The sequence below is a fragment of the Propithecus coquereli genome, unplaced genomic scaffold (assembly GCF_000956105.1).
Source record: "Propithecus coquereli isolate 6110/MARCELLA unplaced genomic scaffold, Pcoq_1.0 Scaffold36, whole genome shotgun sequence".
NCBI lineage: Eukaryota > Metazoa > Chordata > Mammalia > Primates > Indriidae > Propithecus > Propithecus coquereli.
The window spans coordinates 5,226,141-5,243,765 of NW_012149285.1; the positions used below are offsets into that span (position 1 = coordinate 5,226,141).

Below are 17,625 nucleotides of genomic sequence, written 5' to 3' on the forward strand. Positions count from 1 at the left end.
TAATAAATTCTAGCATAAAAGTTTCTTGTTAAGTACTGCAGTTCACAGGGAAAATCTGGGCATGTATAGTGCCAGGTTATGACTATATTGTCAGTCTTTAAGTAGTTCTGAGCATACTTTTTGAGAAGTTTTTAGTCATCTTTGAAATCATTTATGGTCTTGAAGTCAACATTAGAATGGGCTCATTCCAACTAAGGGCACTGGCCTATAGATTTCCATAAAATACCACAGAAGGAAAAATAGAATGATACAATTTCAGAATCGTGATAATTCACGTGAATGAGAAGCGAATAAAGTAAAGCTACCTAACCGCAGTAATAACTGACGCTGGCTCTAGCTGTCGAGGGGAGGGAAGTGGCAGGTGCTGGAGGAGGGAGGGGACATGCCGCAGGCCAGAAAGCCACAAGTGCAAAGGCTGGGCAGGCAGCTGTGGTTGTCTAGTGGAGGGTGGTGGATGCCACCAGATGGTTTTTACCCAAATGTTTCCCCAAGAATTCTCTTTCACTCACGCATTTCCACCTCTCTCTGCCTTCTTCCAAACTCAGACTCTGAACACATACACTTCGAGATGTAAAAATCCGCTGGTACTTACTTCTCCCCATTCAACATTTTTGGGCGGCAAAGGGTAGTGTGAGGGGATATCATAAGCTATTTCTTCCATGAACCACTTGAAACTTTTGCAGTTGTGATCTTCTCGAAATTTTTTCAGCTCCGATATATCCCCGTATGGTAATGCCTTTGATTCAGGGCGACTAGCGTAGAAGTAGTCTTTGTATTCATCCCACCAGACCTCGACAACTCTAACATAATTCTGTGAAAAAGGAAATTAATAGCATTATGAAAAATGTGAATAAATGTAACGCCATAAACAGTCTATGTTAGACGCATGAAATATGAGCAACGTACAACAAACTGATTGCAATAGGAGCTGGCCTTTAATTAAACAACAAATGCAAGTGAGCTAATGACTCGAATATGTTATCTGCCAAGGAGAAAAATGTCACGTACGCTCCACTAAACAGTGATGAACACAGAATGTGATATTCCTGAACTGGAAGGCCATATATTCTAAGATAATATATTCTATTCTGCTAATACAAGAAGAAATTGAAGCCGAGAGAGGGCTTATAAGAGCCTGGCTGGACACCGGTGCTGCTTCTTCTAGGACAATTTCTTTCTATTAGAACCACACTACTGTTATGTTTAGGGGAAAAAAATCTCATTTCTGAAACCATGAAAAACAATAGCTCTGTTTAATAAAACACATTTTTGTAGGTGACTTTCTTGATCTTGTTACAAATATATATATGTGATTAAATCAATATATATTTGCTATAGTTGGGATGTGGCTTGTCCTGATCAAAATCATGTTAAATGTGGCAGTCTTGGCAGCTGGGGCCTGGTGCGAGGTTTTTGGGTCATGGGGCAGATCCCTCATGGATAGATTAATGCCCTCCTGTGGGGATGAGGAGGTGAGTTCTTCATCTCACGGGAATGGATTCATTCCCATGAGAGTGGGTTGTTAAAAAGAGTCTGGGCTCCTTGATTTCTCTCCCTTGCTTCCTTCTCTTGCCAATGATCTCTTGCACATACTCACTCCTCTTCTACTTTCTGCCAAGAGTCGAAGGAGCTTGAGGCCTTCACCAAGTGGAGCTGCCCAGTCTTGAACTTTCCAGCCACCAGAAGTGTGAGCCAACGAAGCCTCTTTTGTTTATAAATTACCTAGCCTCTGGTGTTCTGTTGTAGCAACACTAAATGGACTAAAACAGTACTCAATCCAGTTCCTTGGTCTTCTACATCAATCATCAGCAAATTTTCTCTACAAAGAGCCACATAGTAAGTATCTTTGGCTTCTTGGACCATAAAGTCTCTGTGGCAACTATTCAACTCTGCTGTTGTAGCGAGAAGGCAGCTATAGACAATATGCAAACACATCAGTGTGGCTATGCTCCAACACAACTTTATTTACTAGAAAGGGCTGGATTTTGGCCTGTTGGCCAACAGTTTCTGACCCCTGTTTTACATATGGGGCAGGAATACCTAGCATTCAGATTAAGCTTTTTCTAGGCTACCAGGTAACTATCAAAGGATGAACATGCCCTCACATGTATATTGTCGCAAAAGCCCAAGGGTTTAAATAAAAGTTTCTTTTAAGTAGCAGTGTCCCAAAAGAACATATGATATTATTGCTAAGTATTCTGAATCCTTGCAAATTCATACAAAAGTAGACACAGGCCATGTCCTCTAGACACCAACAAACCTGAAGAGTCATGTGTACACATGTAAGATTACGGCAACAAAAGGAAGGAGCGATGAGTTGTTTGGGAGGGAGAGGGCCGGGGTGGCACTGTGTTGCTCAATATTGAGGGAGTGGTAAATGAGGTGGGAATGGTATTCGGGGGAAAGAGAAAAGCTAATGAAGTATAACAAATTATAGTGCATTTGGAGTCCTGCAGGCAGTTTATAATAACTGGAATGCAGCATTCACTGAGAGAAAACTTGCCTCAGTTTCTTCATTTTAAGATGAGAATAATTATAGCCCTTACCGCATAGTGTGTTGTGAAAATTAATGAGTCAATCTATATACAGCATTTAGAACTGTGCCTGTTACATACTAAGCACTCGATCAGTGTTAGCTATTATTAATATGATTTAAGAACTGTGAATGTTATCTTTGAGGTAACAGCCATGAAGAAGTTTTAAGCAAGTAACTGACGTTAGATTCAATTTGCAGGTGAGGCCGGGCGTGGTGGCTCACGCCTGTAATCCTAGCACTCTGGGAGGCCGAGGCGGGTGGATTGTTTGAGCTCAGGAGTTCGAAACCAGCCTTAGCAAGAGCGAGACCCCGTCTCTACTAAAAAATAGAAAGAAATGATCTGGACAACTAAAAATATATATATAGAAAAAATTAGCCGGGCATGGTGGCGCGTGCCTGTAGTCCCAGCTACTCGGGAGGCTGAGGGTTTGCGGTTGCTGTGAGCTAGGCTGACACCACGGCACTCTAGCCCGGGCAATAGAGCCAGAATCTGTCTCAAAAAAAAAAAAAAAAAATTTGCAGGCGAGTGACACTGGCGGTGCGTGGAGGGTGCACTGCGGGGGTGGACTGACGGCGCAGAGCCAGGTGGGAGCTACTCAGTGCACACGGGGGGGAGAACGGCACGACGGAAGAGCCACTCTGAGGGCTTGGTGAACAGGAAGGTGAGGGAACAGCCCTAACATGCCCCCTAAAGTTTCACTGCTGGGCAAACACAGAATACAGGGAAAGGAATCGCTTTTGAGGAAAAGTTAAAGTTCAGCTTTAACTGTGTTGACTGAAACACTGAGGGACATCTAAGAGGATAATTCTAGAAGGCAACTGGCTATAGAGGCCCGGGGCTGAGAGGAGACATATAGGCTGGATAAACAGACCCGGCCCCTGGCACCCTGGTGGCTCAAGTGGATGGTGTTAAACTGGAGAAAAGAAAACACCTGGCACGCGGTAGGCATTCATTAAGTGTATGCTAATTTCACATTTATTGAGAAGTTTTTATGATATCTACAGTTAATTTTCAGAGTGGATAAATATTTCCTTCTCAGCTCTTTTCCTATTCCCTGCAGGACAGAACTTGAATCAGGTTGGCTGTTCATCAGTTCTTTGTGACTGTGGGTCCAACTCCAAGGGAGTTCCCTGCAGTGTCAGTCACGCCTGAGGTTGACATAGTGCTACCTTTGTCTATCACAGACATTCAAATCTCATCCCCTGCTGTAGCTGGGCCTCCGTTTGGCCAATTAGAACGATGTGTTGGTTCATAAAGCCTTCCTGTCTCTGCTTCCGTTATCCATTTCCCTTTTGTGAACTGTCCTAAGTTGCATCTGCAGCCCATAATAAACTTCCTTCTGCTTTTAAGGACTCCAGAAAATGAGGGGCATTAGAGCCACACACCTCTTAGAATTTACGAAAGCTGCTCAACCAAGGGAACTTCCAAGTTGCTTTGCCAGCGATAGAGGCTTTCATCCTCCAAGGAGTGGGACGTTTGGCCTTCCATATGAAGCTTCCTTGGTTTGTTCCAGAAATAAATGTCAGCCCTGAGAGTGACTAGTCTGTGAAGAAATGCTGGAGAACCGGGTGACCCTGCCATGCTGGACCACCCAGATCAGCATTCACTACTACACTGCTTCTAACACTGCCCTCCCCAGCCAAACATGACTGCTCCACTGGGACAAGAGGACTGTGATACATTTTGTTTTAGGAACCAGGAAGAGAGAACCACAATGCAGAGAATGGTGGGAATCAATAGAAGTAACTAGAATTACAATTTATTTTCTAATAACTGTCAGTGGGAAAGAAACTGGGGAGGATGCTCATCCCACTGGAGCAGTCCTGTGCAATTTAAGTTAAACTTGCATTTTATTTATAAGTAGAATTTTTTTTTTAATTTTAAAAATGTTTTTAAAACTAATATTTTTGTCCATAGGTCCATGATTTTTGATAAAATACAGATTATCCATCCTAATTCTACACCTATGGTTTAGGTTGGAGATAAGATTTTTATTAAATAATCATAGTGAAATAATCATTAAAATAAAACAATTTGGATGTCCCAATGAAAAGTGTCAGGGTGGAATTTTCCTCTATTTTATGTGAGAGAGATGGAGAATTTGGAGACAATGCAATAAAAGAAAGGATATTCACATATCCTTTATTTATAAATCTTTGAGGGACAAGAGATATCAACCTTTTATAAACACTGTTCAAAAATTTGATTTTGTTTACAACACAAAGTCCTACTATGATTACCTTAATTTTTAAAAACCAAGCAAAAATAACATTTTACTCATGTGTGAAAAACAAGCTGGTATTTCCTTTTAACTACTTCCCAACACATGTGTCAGTCCTTTTTGAATTTATTCGAGATATATTCATGAAGAACATTCAATACAGGAAACTTAGTAAGAATGTGGTGCAATGGGAGGCGAAGTTCCCAAGACGGCAGAGTAGGAGACACCAGCCTTCATTCCCCCAACAGAAAACCCCAAACACAGACAGCTGTTCACAAACCAAAATAGCCCAGAGAGAGCTGCAGGGCCCATTAAAGAATCCGCAGCAACAAAGTGGAGCAAAAGAAACATCCACACAGGAAAGGTCACTGGTGAGATCTGCATGCCGGAGACACCAGGACATGGCTAGGAATAGACAAGAAAGGCAGATGCTATCTGTATCAGGGGGCACCACCGTGGTTTCCAGAGGCTGGACATCGGCATCTCTTGCCACTGAAGTAGACAACAGCCATTCTCCTGTGAAACCCCAGAGAGGGTGAGGCAGCTGCACACCCCTGCACTACCCAAGAAGCAGGTGCTTTTGAGCCAATTTAGGAGAGGATCTGCCACATCTCCCATGCCCCAACAAGTCCTGACCCTGAAGCCATGGCCATTCTGCTAGTGCCACACTGCAAACCTGGGCTCTATGGCTGCAATGGACCCACCCTCATCTCAGACACTGAGCCATCGCCATGGCGAGCTAGTTTGCATGCTGGGCCCCAGAGTCAAGCCCTCACTGCACATGCCCCAGCTCCAGGACTGGCTCAGCCACCAAAGAGAGTTAGAGCCCACCCCAACCCAGCAGCTGCTCTAATCTACACACACCTGTGCTCCCACCATTCTTGGCTCCCCAGCTGCTTTACAAGCATCTGAGCCTTGAAAACTGCTACCAATGTGGCAGCAAAGTACCTGTGCCCTGAGCACCAGCTCAGCCACCATACAGAGCTAGGTCCCACTATGACCCCAGAGCTGCTCTAAGCATGCCTGTGCTCCTATTCTCAGCTACCCTGGCTGTTCCAGAAGCATCTGGTACCTTACATGCTATTACCAATGCGGCAGCAGGGTGCCTGTACCCCAGCTACCAGGGCTATTACCACCCCAGATTCTAGAGCCACAGTCCCTCCATTTGTGCTCATGCTTCGGGTCTCAGCAACATGGCCACTCCACAGGCCCCACTCATGGGACATCAGTGCCACCACTACTGCAAGTGAGCCAACAAGTCAGACTCAGTGCAAAGGTGGATCCCCTCAGCCAAAACTCCCCTAGTGAGAGAAAAAGAGATCAGGGTGACCTTGGCAACCATATCAACTGAATACCCCAATATCCTTCACAGCCACTATGGACATCCACAGCATTAATCATAGAGGATTCCTGCAATCTTCATCAGCACTGACCTCAGCAAGCACAGCTATACAGAGAATGCACAGCTGCCACCTTCACTGGTGTCAGAACTACTGCACTCCACCCACCAAGTGCCTCGCACCAGCCCCCATGTGGGGGAAACTCTTTCCACACTGAAACTACAAGTCTGCAAGAAATGACTGGTCCACCAAATACACAGACATCAACATAAGGCAACAAGAAACATGAAAAACCAAGAAGATATAACACTACTAAAAGAACACAATAATCTCGCAGTAGCAGAGCATCCCCCAGTTGAGATATATGAACTGCCTAACAAAGAATTCAAAATAATTATTTTAAGGAAGCTCAGTGAACTTTGATAAAATACATAGAAACAATTGAATGAAATTAGAAAAACAATAAACAACCAAAATGAGAAATTTATGAAACTGAAATTATTTTTGAAAAAAAAATCAAATTCTGGAGCTGAGAAATACAGTAAGTGAAATAAAAAATGCAACAGAGGTATTAATAAGCAAAATTGATTAAGCAGAAGAAAGAATCTGTGAACTTGAAGACAGATTATTTGAAAACATACAGTCAAAGGAGAATAAAATAAAAAGGAATATAAAAAGCTTACAGAATTTATGGGATAGCATCAGAAGAGCAAATATTTAAGACATAGGAATCCAATAAAGAGACGTGACAGACAAAGGTGGGAAAGCTCATTTAAATAATAGCAGAAAACTTTCCAAATCTGGGGAAAGACATAAATATCCAGGTACAGGAAGGTCAAAGGTCTCCAATCAGATTCAATCCAAACAAGACTACACCAAGACATATTATAATCAAACTGTCAAAAATCAAAGACAAAAGGAAGATACTAAAAGCAGCAAGAAAAAAGAAGCAAATAACATATAAGGAAGTTTCAGTATAGCTAGCAGCAGATTTCTCAGCAGAAACCTTACAGGCCAGGAGACAGTAGGATGATATATTTCAAGTGCTGAAGAAAAGAAACTGCCAACCAAGATACTGTTCCCAGGAAAGCTGTCCTTCAGAATGAAGGAGATATAAAGACACATAGACAAACAAAAGCTGAAGGAGTTCATCACTACTAGATCTGTTCTACAAGAAGTGCTTAATGGGAGTTCTTCAAACTGAAAGAAAAGGATGCTAATTAGTAACATGAAAACATATGAAAATATAAAATTCACTAGTAAAAATAAGTACACAGTCCAATTCAGAATACTCTAATACTATAATGGTGATGTATAAATCACTTATATCTTTAGTATAAAGGTTAAAGACAAAACCGTTAAAATAATAATAGCTACAATAATTTGTTAAGTGATACACAACATACAAAGAGATATAAATTGTGAATTCAAAAACATCAAATGTGTTGGAAGCGTGAAATAAAATGGTAGGCTTTTTGTACACAATCAAAGTTAAGTTGTTATCAACTTAAAATAGCCTGTTATAAGATGTTTTATGTAAGCACCATAGTAACCACAAAGCAGAAACGTAAAATAGATACACAAATGACAAAAAGGAAGGAATCAAAGCATACCATTAGAGAAAAATCACCTAACCACAAATGAAGACAGCAAGAAAGGAAGAAATAATCTACAAAACAACCAAAAACAATTAACAAAATGGCATTATTAATCCTTACCTACCAATAATTACATTGAATATAAATGGATTGAATTTCCCAATCAAAACACATAAAGTGGCTGAATGGATAAAAATAAATTAAAAAGACCCAACTATATGCTGCCTATAATAGATTCACTTTATTTTTAAAGACGCCCACATATTGAAAGTAAAAGTATGGAAAAAGATATTCCATGCAAATGGAAACCAAAAGAGAGCAGGGGTAGCTATGCTTATGTCAGATAAAATAGAATTTAAGTCAAAAATTGTAAAAGAGACAAAGAGGATCATTATATAATGAGAAAGTGATCAATTCATCAAGAAGATATAATTATTAACATACATATATGCACCCAACACTAGAACACCTAAATATATAAAGCAAATATTAAAAGATCTGAAGAGAGAGATAAACTGCAATAGTATGGGACTTCAGTACTCCACTTTCACCAATGGACAGATCAATCAAATGGAAAATCAATAGGTAAACATTAAGACTTGAACACACTCTAGACCAAATGGACCTAACAGACACGTACAGAACAGTCTATCCAACTGTAGCAGAATACACATTCTTCCCAAGTGCACATGTACCATTCTCCAGAATAGGTCATTTGTTAGGCCACAAAACAAGTCTTAACAAATTTAAGAAGATTAAAATCATAAAAAATATCTTTTCTGACCACAGTGGTATGAAATTAGAAATCAGTAACAGAAGGAAATTTGGAAAATTTACAAATATGTTGAAATTAAACAACATTCTCCTAAACTAATGGATCAAAGAAGAAATTAAAAGGTAAATTTAAAAATATCTTGAGATAAACAAAATTGAAAAAAACATGTTAAGACCTATGGGATGCAGCAAAAGCAGTTCTAAGAGGGAAGTTCTAAGAGGGCATTTATTTATAGCAATAAATGCCTACATCAAAAAAGAAGAGAGATTCCAAATAAGCAACCTAATATTATACCTCAAGGAACTAGAAAAAGAACAAACTGAGCCCCAAATGAGGAGGGAAATAGTAAAAATCTGAGCAGAAATAAATGAAATAGGAGTAGAAAAACAATGGAAGAGATCAACCAAACTAAAATTTGGTTTTTTTAAAAGATAAAACCTTTAGCTAGACCAAGAAAAACAGAAGACCAAATAAATAAAATCAGAAATGAAAGAGAAGATAACAACTGATATCACAGAAATATGAGGATCACAAGAGACTGCTATGAACAATTATAATACGTCAACCAATTGGAAAACCTAAAAAAAAAAAAATGGATAAATTCCTAAACACAACTCGTCAAGACTAAAATCTTGAAGCAATAGAAAAACTAAATAGACTGGTAATAAGGACATCGAATTAGTAATAAAGTCTTGCATTAAAGAAAAATACAGGACCTGATGGCTTCACTGCTATTACCAAACATTCAAAGAATGAATACCAGTTCTTTTCAAACTCTTCCAAAAAAATTAAAGAGGAGGGAAAACTTCCAAAATCATTTTACGAGGTCAGCATTACCCTGAAACAAAAGCCAGGCAAGGTCAGCATAAGAAAAGAAAATTACAAGCCAATATCCCTGATGAACACAGATGTAAAAATCTTCAACAAAATCCTAGCAAACCAAATTCAACAACACTTTTGAAAGTCACCATGATCAAGTGGGTTTTATCCCTGGGATACAAGGATGGTTCAGCATACAAAAATCAATAAATGTGACACACCACATTAACAGAATGAAGGATGAAAACCATACGATCATCTCAATAGATGCAAAAAAAGCAGTCGACAAAATTCAGCATAACTTCATGATAAAAATGCTCAACAACTTAGGTATATAAGGAATGTACTTCAACACAATAAAGGCCATATATGATAAGCCCATAGCTAATGTCATACTCAGTGGTGAAAAGTTAAAATCTTTTCCTCTAAGGAAAGGAACAATGATGCCCACTCCTGCCGCTCTTATTCAATACACTACTAGAAGTCCTAGCCAGAGCAATTAGGCAAGAAAAAGAAATAAAAAGGCATCCAAATCAGAAAGGAAGAAGTTAAACTGTCTCTATTTGCAGATGACATGATATTACACACAGAAAACCCTAAAGACTTTATAAAAAAGTCCCAGAACTAATAAATTTAGTGAAGTTGTAGAAGATAAAATCAACATACAAAAATCAGTAGTGTTTCTATATGCTAACAGTGAACTATCTGAAAAAGAAACCAAGAAAACAATCCCCTTTATAATAACTGTACACAAACAATAAAATATCTAGGAATAAACTTAACCAAGAAAGTGAAAAATTTGCACTCTGAAAACTGTACATTGATAAAAGAAATTGAAGAATACATAAAATAAATGGAAAGCTATCCCATGTTCATGGATTGAAAGATTAGTATTGTTAAAATGTCCATACTACCCAAAGTGAGCTACAGATTCAGTGCAATCTCTATCAAAAATCCAATGACCTTTTTCACAGAAATAGAAAAATCAATCCTAAAATTCGTATGGAGCCACAAAACACCCCAAATAGCTAAAGCAATCCTGAGCAAAAAGAACAAAGCCAGAGGCATCGCACTACTTGATTTCAAAATCTTGATTACTGCAAAGCTATAGCAATCAAAATAGTATGGTACTGGCATAAAAACAGACACATAGACCAATGGAACAGAATAGAGAGCCTAGGAATAAATCTCCACATTTACGGTCAATTAATTTTCAAGGTAAATGCCAAGAACACATAATGGGGAAAAAATAGTTTCTTCAATAAATGATGCTGGGAAAACTGGATATCCATGTGCAAAAGAATGAAATTAGACCCTCATCTCATACCATACACAACAATCAACTCAAAATGGATTAGAGATTTAAATAAAAAGGCCAAAAACTGTAAAACTTCTAGAAGACAGAGGCTAGGAAAAGTTTTATGCCATTGGTCTGCTCAAAGATTTTTTTGGATATGATCCCAAAAGCACAGGCAACAAAAGCAAAAATAGACAAAAGGAATTATATTAAACTAAAAAGCTTCTGCATAGCAAAGTAAACTATCAACAAAGAGACAATCTAGGAATAGAGAACATATCTGCAAAACACACATCTGATAAGGGGTTAATATCCAAAATATATAAGGAACTCAAACAACTCAATAGTAAGGAAACAACCTGATTTAAAAATGGGCCAAGGACCTGAACAAACATTCCTGAAAACATACAAATAGGCCAACAGGTACATGAAAAAATGCTCAACCTCACTATTCATCAGAGAAATACAAATTCAAAACACAAGACATTATCTCGCACATGTTAAAATGGCTATTATCAAAAAGATAAAACATAACAAATGTTGATGTCAATGTGGAGAAACTGGAACTTTTGTACACTGTTGGTAGGAAAGCAAAATGGTGCAGCTCCTATGAATAACAGTATGGAAGTTCCTCAAAAAATTAAAAATAGAACTACTGTATGATCCAGCAATCCCACTAATAGATACATATCCAAAGGATGTGAAATCAGTATGTTGAAGAGGTATCTGCACTCCCATGCTCATTGAAGCATTATTCACAACTGCCAAGATACGGAATTAACCTAAGTGTCCACCAACAGATGAATGGGTAAAGAAAATGTGGCGCATACACCAATGAAATACTTTTCAGCCACACACAGAAAAGAAGGAAATCCTGTCATTTGCCACAACATGAATAAACCTGGAGCACATTATGTTAAGTGAAATAAGCCAGGCACAGAAAGACAGATACTGCATGATCTCACACACGTGTGGAGTGTAAAGAAGTCAAACCCACAGAAACAAAGAATAAAATGGTAATTGACAGAGTCTGGGGATTGGGAGGATTGGAGAGATTTTGGTCAAAGGACACAAAACTTCAGTTAGACAGGAAGAATAAAGTCAACAGATCTATTATATATCATGGTGACTACGGTTAATAACAATATACTGTATATATGAATATTGGTAGGAGAGTAGATTTCTAGTGTTCTCACCACAAAAAATACGTAATGTAATGCATATGTTAAATAGCTTGATTTAGCCATTCAACAGTGTATGCATGTATCAAAACATTATGCTGTAAACTATAAATATATACAATATTTACTTGTCAGTTAAAAAAATGGGATACTATGAATAATCTTAAAGAACTACATGATATTAGGCTGGCTGTGGTGGCTCATGCCTGTGATCCCAGCATTTTGGGAGGCCAAGATAGGAGGATCACTTGAGGCCAAGAGTTCGAGATCAACCTGAGTGACATAGTAAGACCCTCTCTACAAAAAATAAAAAAATTAGCCAGGTGTGGTGGCATGTGCCTGTAGTCCCAGCTACTTAGGAGGATGAGGCAGGAGGATCCCTTGAACCCAGGAATTCGAGGTTACAATGAGCTATGATCATGCCACTGCACTCCAGCCTGGGCGACAGAATGAGAACCTGTCTCTAAAAAAACAAAAAAAAGGAAGGAAGGAAGGAAGGAACATGACATCTCATGAAGAAGTCTAGCCTGAGCTGAAGGTGAGAACCAGTATCAGATCTGTCCATTCCCTAAGCTGACATTTAAGTGACTACTATAGTGTGTGGTACATAAATGTTAGTTCCCTATCCTTTTCTCCTTTTTAGCCAAAAAACTCACCTTTAGAGTTGGGGAAGAACCAACAGAAACAGGTGGAGGATTTCCTTGCCAGCCCTCAAGACGGTAGATGTGTCCAACACGAGAACAAGGGACAAACAATAGTTTGCCACCACACTGCCATATCTATCAAAGGAAAACACATGTTGAGGAAGTTCTTTCAAAGGAAAAAAAATAAATTTTAACTGAAAAATTGTCTTGTAAATATAAATCTATAATCTAAATTAGATACAACGTCCACATGGAATTCACAAACTAAATAAATTCTAAAATAATGTGCTTGTTTCAAAACTCAGATAATAACAAAGAAGGCAACAGGAAATATGGTAATACACTGTTACTAAGGGGCCGCTTCCTGCAGAGTCGTAGCCCCTAGCAACTTTTTCCCAATGCAACCTTGCAAAGTCATGCAGATTCTTCATTTCTAGCTCATCCGTCATGCCCACTGCTAAAATATTTCCCACCTGGGTGATTACTATAATAACCTCCTAACTGGCTTCTTCCCCTTCAGCTTCTCTCTGCTTAACTCTATCCTTATTTATAGCAAGAGATTATTATAGCTGAAGGGCAGCTTTGGGTCATGTTACTCCCTCGCTGAATATCTTTGATGGTTCTCCACTGCTTATCGAATCAAGTAAAAATCTGTTAACTCAGCATTAAAGGCTTTCTTCGATCCTAACGATCCTGTCCACTTTATCTTCTTAGATGTCTTCCTTATTCACGCTGCCTGATTCTGCCAGACTGTGCTCCCTGCTGTTTCCTGAATATGTTCTTCATGTTCCCTCCTTTGTACCTTCCGGTTCTTTTTGCTTAGAAGCCCCTTCCCTCCCTTTATCTCTGCTTATTGACATCATGCCGTCTTTCTAGCTCTGCTTCAAATTCTACCTCCAGCACAATGCCGTTTGTTAGTCACACCAACTGAATGCCATTCTGCCTTCTTGTTCTGTTACGAATTTAAGCATAATTCTAATCTCTTCTTATGCACTGTAAGATCCTTGAGAGCAGAGACTGGGTTACCCCTCTTCTGTCCCTTTCAGTGCCAAGCACAGGACATTTAAGACAAGAGGTAATGAATACCTGTTTAACTCAAGCTGTGATACAGTTCTCTCTCTCTCTCTCTCTCTTTTGAAATGGGGGTAGGAGTGGGGGCTGGGGTGGGGGCTGGAGCACAGAAGGTGGCATTGCTCAAGGACTGCCTCAACAACTGGGGAGGTGCTCCAGTGTCAGTCTGAGGAGGCACAGTCACGGTGGGGGTCTGCTTCTGTCTTGAGTCATCATGTCCTATAGATAAAGGGTGACTATGTCGGTGGAGAGTCAACTGTGGCCCTAAGATATGCAGATTCTCCAAAGGGCCTCTAGAATAAAAGGCTCCAGTGTACAGAAAGTGTGGAAGGGGGGGAGTATTTTCATTTCTGAAGTTTCTTGGCCACAATTTGGAGCTGAGCCCTGTAAATATGTGGTAAGTTTGGAGCTTGAATTTTGTTGGATTTTTCCCAAGAGGCATACATTTTTGTTAAGTTATTCCTTGGAATTTGGAGAAATTTATTATACTTTTTTTTCAACAAAAAAACAACTTTATCTGAAAGTTACAAAAGTCAGTAACTACTTGGAAAACTGTATCTGTTTAAATAAAACGTTACCTTGTATGAGATCTCAAAGTTTTCACCACCCCAGATCTGGAGACCTGGATCATAGAGACCCAGTTCAAAGAAGAACTCTCGTTCAATGGCAAATAATCCCCCAGCCATGGCTGGTGACCTAAGAAAAAGAAATACTGCAATAACCATTAAAGACAAATCCCCGACATCCCTTCCCCAACAGACAAGAAGCAGAATACAGCCTAAATAATGCACAGAAGAGACAAAACTGATGGACAAACATTAAGAAATTATAAAGCCTTTACAAAACAGCCTGTTCATAATTCGTTAACAAATTTACCAGTTTCTAAGTGAAACCAAATTACAGTTCATTACAAAGTAGAGCACTGTGTTATTCTGCCATTAGAGGGCGCCTTGGTTCCTTTGTTGATTTAAAAATTAAGCCTTAGTTTTAGCTGAAATAGAATTTTCTCTTTCACCCTTAAAAACATTGAGCCATACAGCCGTGGTCTGCTAACTGCTCCTCAATGATTTATGAGTCATTCTGGGATGAATGAAACCATACGCCATGGAAGTAGTCTGTCATTTTTTAATTTTATAGCTCAGGGGCTTGCCAAATAAGGGTGTAAATCATTGTAGAACAGCCACAGTTCATTCAGAGTTGGCAAATGTAGCACAGAAATCACACGGGAGAATTAGACATAGCTGTTTACTGTGCCAGGAGGTACGAATGCAAACAGGTGCTCTGTGTGGCTTCTTGAATGGATCGAAAATTGGGTACTTTTTAGGGGCAAGAGAATAAATATTTGGTAGCTTTTTAGGGACAAGTCGCTCCCACCATCGGGAGAAGTGATAACAGAATAGTTTTCATCCAGCTCCCTGCCCCTCACCCCTGAGCAATGAATATTAATGCATCGTGATTCTTAAATATTAGGGCATGTAACACTATCAGGGTCCCTTCATCATCACACCTGATTACTCAATCTATCACTGAGTCCTATTGCTTCTACCTGGAAAATATACCTTCAGTCTGTCCACTTCTTTCCAATTTCACTGCCTCCGCCCTCGATCAAGCCAACGCTGCTCAGCCTCTGCAGTGTCTCCCGAACACACGTCCTTTATTCTATTCCGCCCCGCCCAAGTCTAAGCACACAGCAGCCAGAGCAGACTCAGCCTGGGCCCAGGTGAGGCCAGCCCCTCCCACTCTGCAGGCTCTTCCTGTGAGTCCCTCACTGCTCTGCCCTTGCCTGGAACCTGCCAAACTCCCTTCTGTCTCAGGCCTTCACTTGCGCTGTTCACGCTTCTGACATGTGCTTTCTCCTTTTCTTGAAGGCTGACTCCTCACCCTTCAGGTCTCAGCCTAAGTGATGCTTTGTCAGAGGCCCTTCCTGGTCCTCCAGGCTGGATTAGGTTCCCCTTTCCATGAGCTCATGGGCCTTGGGATTTTTCTTCATACTACTGATCACTGTGGCTGTTTCAGAGTCATTTGTGTAGTTACCTGGGTAATTTCTGTCTGACTCATACTATTTTAAGTTCAATGACGGAACAAATCTTGTTAAATTTATCTGCAGAAAATAGTGCCTGGCAACACAGTAAGCACTCAGTAAATATTTGTTGAGTGGATAAATAATGAGTCAAGTAACATTTTCGATTGTAAAGGACAATCGTGTCAGGAGAAAGTCATTCTCTCATGCCTTTTCTTCTTAAAGTATGCTACCTGACTCACTAAATAGCACTATTACGTTTTTGGTGACATTTATTTAACCATCATTTAAAATTACTCCATTATAACTGTGCCTTTTTGATGTTTAAATATACTCCCATTCAACTCTGTATATATTTGAAAATGCATTTTTAATGTGGAAACTAGTGAGTTAATTAAATGGAAACCTCCCCTAAATTTTTCTAGCTCATTTTAAACATCTCTTTACTAGCCTAGCCCATGGAAGTAGCAGAAATATGAATGTACTCAGCACCATTTCTTTTCTTCCTCCCAGAATTATCTGTCAGGTTAAGCATTTAAGCAATAGATTTCTCGACTATTTCGAGTAAGAAATTTACAAATGAAAATTTAGCTTAACTTTCCATGAAATGAAGCTTAAAGTTCTATAATTTCCTGATGTTTGCCATTCAGTATCTGATATCATGGTATGCCCAACCCTACCAGCATTTCCATGACACTGGAAGCACCTTCCCAAAACAGAGTTCTAACACTGTCAGCAGCGTAACAGGAGAGAGACCAAAGGCAGAACCACAGGATCAGAAAAATAAAATCAGACACATTCGGGAGAAGGCTACACTAATATTTGAGCAAACATTTCATTTGTGATCACTTTCTGAAAGACAGTAAAATGTTCCAATTAAAAGATCAAAAGAAGCAGACGGGCAAGGTGGTTCACACCTATAATCCCAGCACTTTGGGAGGCCGAGGCGGGAGGATCGCTTGAGGCCAGGAGTTCAAGACCAGCCTGGGAAACATAGTGAGACGCTATCTCTACAAAAAATTTTAAAAATTAGCCAGGTGTGGTGGTGGACACCTGTAGTCCCAAGCTACTCAGGAAGCTGAGGTGGGAGGATCGTTGGAGTTCGGGAGTCGGAGGCTGCAGTGATCCATGATCGTGCCACTGCACTCCTGCCTGGGGGACAGAGCAAGACCCTGTCTCTTGAAAAAAAAAAAAGATCAAAAGAAGACAGTAACATAAATTGTTCTACTTGAAGAACCACAAGAAGAACAAAAGCTGATTTTAGAATAGTTTTCCTTTAATCAAACACTCTTCTGAGAAGGAAACAATGAAGGATTCTATGTAACATTTTCTAAAGTTATGTATTTTTATTCATCAGATTTAACTGCCACAAAATTAGTCCTTGAGAGTTAGAATAAAAAAAAAAGGGTGAAAAACCCAAAATCTCTTGCTAGTGCCTTTCATTACACCCAAGGCATCAAAGTGGAAGTAACAGTCTTGGATTATAAGTAATTTACATATTTTAAATTTCTAGGATGACATTATCATCAAAAGGACAAAATTTGACGTCTAGGCTACTAGGAGAGGAGAGTAAAGATTTTCTTTTATTCACTTATACTTGAAGTTAATGTCATATTACATTATTTTTTGTTTTTCCTCCAATGAAAGAGTGTAATTCTCAGTAGTAGAGATTTCATGTAGGGCAAAAGCAATTTTAATGGAGCAAATGTGAATTCAAAGCTCCGAAACAGTATAAGGAAAGATGCTTTTTCAGAATCTGAGACAGCGTATATAGTTTTAGTAACAAATTTTTAGCTTGGCAAGAGGTTAACAGGTTAGCAGCAACTGGAGAAAAGAAAAATATGTAAGTGGTTTAGTGATTACCGATACGGTTCAGTTTTTGTCTTTCTCAGTCTCTTCTCTCGAAGGGTCAGAGGCACCCGTTTCCAGAGCATACTCCAATCCCATGCTCCTCGGGCATACCCATCTTCGTCACCACCCCCTTGGGGTACAATTTCATATGTGTTGCCATTTATGACATCTATGAGCGGCACAGTGCAAGTGGTTCTGTATCGTGTTGATGATGGCAGCAATGATCAAATGGAAGCGTATGTATGGACACACATATTTACACGAGTTCGTG

General features: G+C 39.5%; 1 protein-coding gene across 1 annotated transcript in view; it reads right to left on the minus strand.

The window, feature by feature from the left end:
- GALNT7 (polypeptide N-acetylgalactosaminyltransferase 7) overlaps positions 1-17,625 on the minus strand; it is a 66,748-nt gene that overhangs the window by 3,837 nt on the left and 45,286 nt on the right. The window contains exons 6-9 of the mRNA XM_012651645.1: positions 17,367-17,549; positions 14,062-14,179; positions 12,425-12,547; positions 593-811 (exon numbers count right to left, since the gene is read on the minus strand). Of these exons, the coding sequence (XP_012507099.1) occupies positions 593-811; positions 12,425-12,547; positions 14,062-14,179; positions 17,367-17,549 (643 nt within the window). The remainder of the gene's footprint in view (positions 1-592; positions 812-12,424; positions 12,548-14,061; positions 14,180-17,366; positions 17,550-17,625) is intronic.